Source organism: Hyperoodon ampullatus (assembly GCF_949752795.1).
Source record: "Hyperoodon ampullatus genome assembly, chromosome: 1".
Lineage (NCBI taxonomy): Eukaryota > Metazoa > Chordata > Mammalia > Artiodactyla > Ziphiidae > Hyperoodon > Hyperoodon ampullatus.
In genome coordinates, this window is record NC_136914.1 from 195,240,394 (window position 1) to 195,246,393 (window position 6,000).

Below are 6,000 nucleotides of genomic sequence, written 5' to 3' on the forward strand. Positions count from 1 at the left end.
CTCCTAAAACACATCCTGCCCAGCTTCTGACCCTCTCAGATGGCTACGCTCTCGTGGCATCTCAATCCGCTCCAGCATTTATGAAGGCAGACCATATTACACAGAGGGTCATCACTGTACCCTGCACTTATTAGGTCCCAGATATTTGTTAAACCAGACGAAGAGTTCAAATAATGTACCTAAGTAGGGCAAGACAATACTGCCCATCTTTGCCAATTCCCCTTTATTCACAGTAAAGGGTATTCAGCGTTCGCTACAACGCTGAAAATTTCTAGTACACACAGAGCAGCCAAGTGGAGGGAGCACGCCACCGGATGGCAAAAACCTGCGTCCCATTCCTGGTTTCTGCCACAATCTCTCCTGGGCCTCGGTTGTCCCAGGTGTAAAACAAGGGAGCTGCGGTGAAGGATCCCAGGGTATCTTTCGGCTCCCAAATTCCCTCCCACACTAAAGCCAACATTCGGCTCTCGCTAAGGCGGAGGCAGGCAAACTTTTACACTTCCCGAGGCTGGCATTTCCACAGAGGAGTGGAAACTCAGTCCGCAGAGGAAAAAGCGGAGCTGAGAGGAAGGTGAGAAGCGGTCTCCCTGGACTCGGATCCTTTACCCCATAGCAAGGGACAGTCCGCCTCGGCTTCCCAGTCCCTCACAGGAAGACTCTCCCCAGAGTGGCGCGGCACAGGAAGACTCTCCCCAGAGTGGCGCGGCACAGGAAGACTCTCCCCAGAGTGGCGCGGCCCTGCGAGGCTCCCGAGAGCGGGCCGGGGTGACTGTCCGCGCCCGCGCCCCGCGCCCCCCGCACTTGTGACACACGCCCGCTGACCCCGGGTCACAGCCTCCGTCCGCCCTCACCGCCCGAGGGACACCCTCCTCTCCGGGCAAGGGCCTAGCTCCCGCCCCGCGAGCAGCCCTTCCGGGCCCCGGGCGGCCTCAGTGCGGCCGTCCGGGCCGCAGGCCGGCGGGACAGGCGGCGTGAGGGGCGGCGGCGGCGGCTTTAAGTGCTGAATCACCACTTTGCAACCCGAGCTCCAAACCACCGGGACCCAAGGGCCCCGAGGGCCCAGGCGCTCCGCTCGGCTTACCCACAGAGGCGCTCCGGAGGGGGCAGGCGGGCGCCGAGGACCGAGCGGAAGGTGCTGGACAGCGCGGGGTGCAGCAGCCACGTTAGCCGGTACCACATACCCCAGCGCAGCCCCCGGGACCACAGCAAACGCTTCCTTCTTGCGCCGGAGCCGGCCTTGCTCACTGCGCATGCTCAGTCCGCCGCGCCGCGCCGCCTCCCGGGAGCCTCCGAGCGGCCGCCTCCCCGGGTTTTGCCTGGAGCCCGACAGGGCGGGGACGGAGGGCGGCCAGGACTGGAGCTAGCGGGCGGGACGGAGTCTGGCCGGGGAGCTGTGGGAACCCAGCCATCAGGCTTCCCGGGGCGGGGGGAGACCCGGCCGGCTCACGCCAGGCGCACGCGTGAGGGCGGCGATGTGTATCTGGCTCTATGTTAGCAGGGGTCAGGGGGCTCATGAATACTGTGAGGACACAAGGGACCACGTTTGCGGAGGCGCCCTCATTGGCTGTCGGCCCCGGCAGTGCAGGTGTTGGAACAAGGTCAGCGGATTAGGCGGCCTCGCACAAAACCAGTCGGCGGCGGGCGCGCGGCCCGCGGGCTCCCTCTAGAGCGCGGTGGGGACGTGGACCGCGGGGTACCTGGGAGGAGTTTCCATCCTGGGAAACTAGCAGCCCTTCAGAGAGCAAGGTGGAGATGGGACAGGCCCCAGCAAAACAAGGCTTTCGGGGGTTTACAAATCTAGAATAGAAACTACCGCTCTGTACTACTACTATATATTTTTTTAAAAACATTTATATGTAGTACTACTACTATTGTCAGTGTACTTCAGTCACTGTTTGTAAGACAAGACTTTTTTCCTCCCGATGGCTTTCTGCTGTTTTGCATCCGAAAATAATTTAATAGTTGTTATGAATCGTGACTTTCCGTTACGTTATTTTACAGGGGTCTTTAAAGAAAAGCGAAATTAGGGTCAGCAACTCTCTAGCTTAAGTGCTTTTAGGTTCTTGATGTGGCATACCGGAGATTACAGCCGAAGACAGTGCTGTGAATCCTATTATAGCTTCAAATGGGAATTCAGGAGAAGGATTCCTTAATCAAGTGGTTGCTTCATCAAAGAGGTACTCGGGCATCTTTTTTACCAGTTTCTGCTAAAGGCAAACCTTGGATGGATGAAAACTGAGATAGCAGAGAGAAGGAAGCACTCCTAGTGCAGTGTAAGGTAAAATTTCACAATGTTACTTTCTAGTTCCAGCCCATCTGTATTAGTTTCCTGTGGCCGTCATAACAAATTACCACAAATTTAGTGGCTTAAAACAACAGAAATGTATTCTCTCACAGCCTGGATGCCAGAAGTCCAAATCAGGATGTTGGCAGGGCTGCACTCCCTGCAGAGAAGGTCTTAGGGGAGAATCCGTTCTTTGCCTCTTTCAGCTTTCGTGGCTTGAGGCCATATCACTCCAATGTCTGCCTCCGTCTTTATGTTGCCTTCTCTTCTGTTTTTCTTCTTTTGTCTCTTATTAGGACATTTGTCATTGGATTTAGGGCACAATCAGGTAATCCAGGATGATCTCATCTCATCCTTAACTTAATTACATCTGCAAAGACACTTTTTCCAAATAATATAGCACTTACAGGCTACTGGGTTTAGGACGTAGACATATCTTTTGGGGGGCAGTTATTCACCCCACCTTTCTAGCCTCTACACCTGCCATCCACCAACTCCAATTCACACAGCTGTCACAGCTAATTGATGCTTACAACAATACTAACTTGTCAGTGCTCTTTCAAGCCCTGTTGAAAAGGCATTGCCTTTACAAAACTTTCCTTCAATTCCATTCCTCACATACCCCATTGGAAGTAACACTCTCTGATCTGAGCCGACACTCTCTAAAGGCATTTATTTGACTCTTAACCTTCCATATGGGTAAGAAGCAGTAGATTAGGAATGATGTCTTTATCATTTTTGTATATCATCTGTCAGCAAACACAATGCTTAGGCAATGCTTGTCAAGTGCATGTTTGCTGAATCTTTTTTTTTTTTTTTTTTTTTTTTTGTGGTACGCGGGCCTCTCACTGTTGTGGCCTCTCCCGTTGCGGAGCACAGGCTCCGGATGCGCAGGCTCAGCAGCCATGGCTCACGGGCCCAGCCGCTCCGCGGCATATGGGATCCTCCCAGACCGGGGCACGAACCCGTATCCCCTGCATCGGCAGGCGGACTCTCAACCACTGCGCCACCAGGGAGGCCCTGCTGAATCTTATTAAGCCTCTAGATGTAACTACAATTTATAGGAAATACAGGGGACAAATGTGTTAACTTACACCATAAGGATACAATCAGCAAAGTTTAGAATGTTTGGAACATTACACAACAAATGACTCTATTACTTTGACAAATAAATTGCAAAATAAAAAAGAGGAGGGAGAAGCCTATGGATTAAAAGGGACTTAGAATTGTCAAGCTATGACAAGCTGTTATAAAATTTGAATGAAAATGCAAAGGGCCAGGAAGACCCAAGCCAATCTTGAAGCAGAATCTGAAACACTTACGCTACCAAATTTTTTTCTTTTTTCTTCTTTCTTTTTTGCCACATCATGAGGCTTGTGGGATCTTAGTTCCCTGACCAGGGATTGAACCCGTGCCCTCGGCAGTGAGAGCACAGAGTCCTAACCACTGGACTGCCAGTAAATTCCCACCACGAAATATTAAAAGTTACTATTAAGCTATAATAATTGAGATAATATGTTAATGGCATGAGGGCAGACAAATAGGCCATGTAAAACTATTTAGTAGTATCTACTAAAGCTGCACACATGCGTATGTTATGACCCAGCAATTCCACCTTTAGCTGTATACTCAGAAATGTGAACACACATCCACAAAAATACATGCACTAGAATGTTCATAGCAGCATAATTATTAATAGTCCCAAACTGGAAACAGTTCAAATGCCATCAAGAGTAAAATGCACAGGAAAAGTAAACTGGGGAATAGTCACACAATGGAATACTATACAGTGATAAAAATGAACATACAAAAATTACACTGGACAATATGAATGAATCTCACAAACGTGATGAAAGAAGCCAGACCCAAAAGAGTATATATTATATGAGTCCATGCTCTTTCAAGCCCTATTGAAACCAGACCAAACTAATCTATAGTATTAGAAGTCAGGTTAATGAGTACTCTGGGGTCTGCAGTGACTGAAAGAGAATGCAGGAGCTTGTTTTACATGGGTGTGTTCAGTTTTTGAAAATTGAGCTTATGATTTATATATTTTTTGCAGTACTTCAATAAAATCTTCAAAAACAGATTGTCTTCAAAAATGCAAAGCAAGAAAGGAGACATTAACCAAATGAAATGCTTGGTTCTTGTTTAAATCCTGATTTGAACAAACCATTGTGGAAATGAAATGTTTATGAGACAATTAGAAAAGTAAGAACACTGACTAGAATTTTAATATTAAATAATCAGTTTGGGGGTTATGTTAGTGGCTGTTCACAGCAGCTTTTTTTTTTATAGAGTCCTTTGAAATAATATGATGCTTAGGATTTGGTTCAGAATAATTCCATCTTCAGTGGAAGATGAGGGGAGAGGGGGAATATTGGTTATGAACTGATAATTACTGAAACTGGATAGTGGATGTCTGGGGGATTTATAATACTATTCCCTTTGATTTTGTATATGTTTGAAATTTTCCATGATAAAAAGTTTTATAATGTATATTAGTTTTAAGTACAGTACTATGGTAATAAAATACCTAAAAGCAACTTTAATTTTTTAAAATGTTTATAGATAAGTGACTTATTAATTATAAATTTGTTAAAAGTTTACCTAAATGACTCCTACTTGCTAGTCCTTAATGGTAAATTTGAATTACTTTATGGGCAGTTCTTGAAATATTAATGTAAAAATTTATAAATCATATTTTCCACAGTTAAGACTACTCTTGATTTATCCATTCAACAAATATGGGCCCAGGCCTTGCTTTAGATGTTGAGGATACCTCAGAGAAAAGAGCAACCGGGTTTCTATTCTTGTGGGGTTGATACTATAGTGAGAGAGAGTAAGAAATAAATTAATACGTTTATAAAGTAATTATATAATTTGATTAAAATAATGTTAGAGGGGACTTCCCTGGTGGCACAGTGGTTAAGAATCCGCCTGCCAATGCAGGGGATATGGGTTCAAGCCCTGGTCCAGGAAGATCCCACATGCTGCGGAGCAGCTAAGCCCGTGCGCCACAACTACTGAGCCTGCGCTCTAGAGGCCTCGAGCACAACTACTGAAGCCCACATGCCTAGAGCCCGTGCTCCGCAACAAGAGAAGCCGCCGCAGTGAGAAACCCGCACACCGCAACGAAGAGTAACTCCTGCTTGCTGCAGCTAGAGAAAGCCCGCACGCAGCAACAAAGACCCAAAGCAGCCATAAATAAATAAATACATACATACATACATACATACATACATACGTAAGTAAGTAAATAAATAAATAAATAAATAAAATTAGAGTAACCGCGGTGGATTTTCCTGCTGTCAGCATCACCCAAGTAACAGTTCTAGGACTTCCCCTCCATCAACACTACTGCCCCTCTGGGTAGAGGGAGGTGGCAAAGATCTCACCATCTATGCTGAGGGGGCTTATGCACGTCCTGGGCTGTTGACAACAGGAGTGTGCACATGGGACAGTTTAGGTGGATGCACAGCAAAAGTTCAGAGCATAGGGTTCAGGGTTTGGGCTGCATAGGCAGCTGCCAATGGAGAGCCAGCTTCCATGGCCCTTCTCATTTGCTAACTCTCCACCAGTTCCTCTCCTGGGATTTATATGTGTGTTTGTGTGTGTGTGTGTGTGTGTGTGTGTGTGTGTGTGTTTTAACAGCCCCTGACCTCCATTAGCTTCTTCCTTCTACATCCCTTTCTCTCCATCTGATGTACCCAGAT

The 6,000-nt window shown here is 47.2% G+C and overlaps 1 protein-coding gene across 1 annotated transcript in view; it reads right to left on the minus strand.

Moving 5' to 3' along the window:
* IDE (insulin degrading enzyme) overlaps window positions 1–1,179 on the minus strand; it is a gene marked incomplete at both ends in the record, with an annotated part of 119,723 nt that extends 118,544 nt beyond the window's left edge. The window contains one exon of the mRNA XM_079711840.1: window positions 1,086–1,179. Within this exon, the coding sequence (XP_079567966.1) occupies window positions 1,086–1,179 (94 nt within the window). The remainder of the gene's footprint in view (window positions 1–1,085) is intronic.
* Between the last annotated feature and the right edge of the window lie 4,821 nt (window positions 1,180–6,000).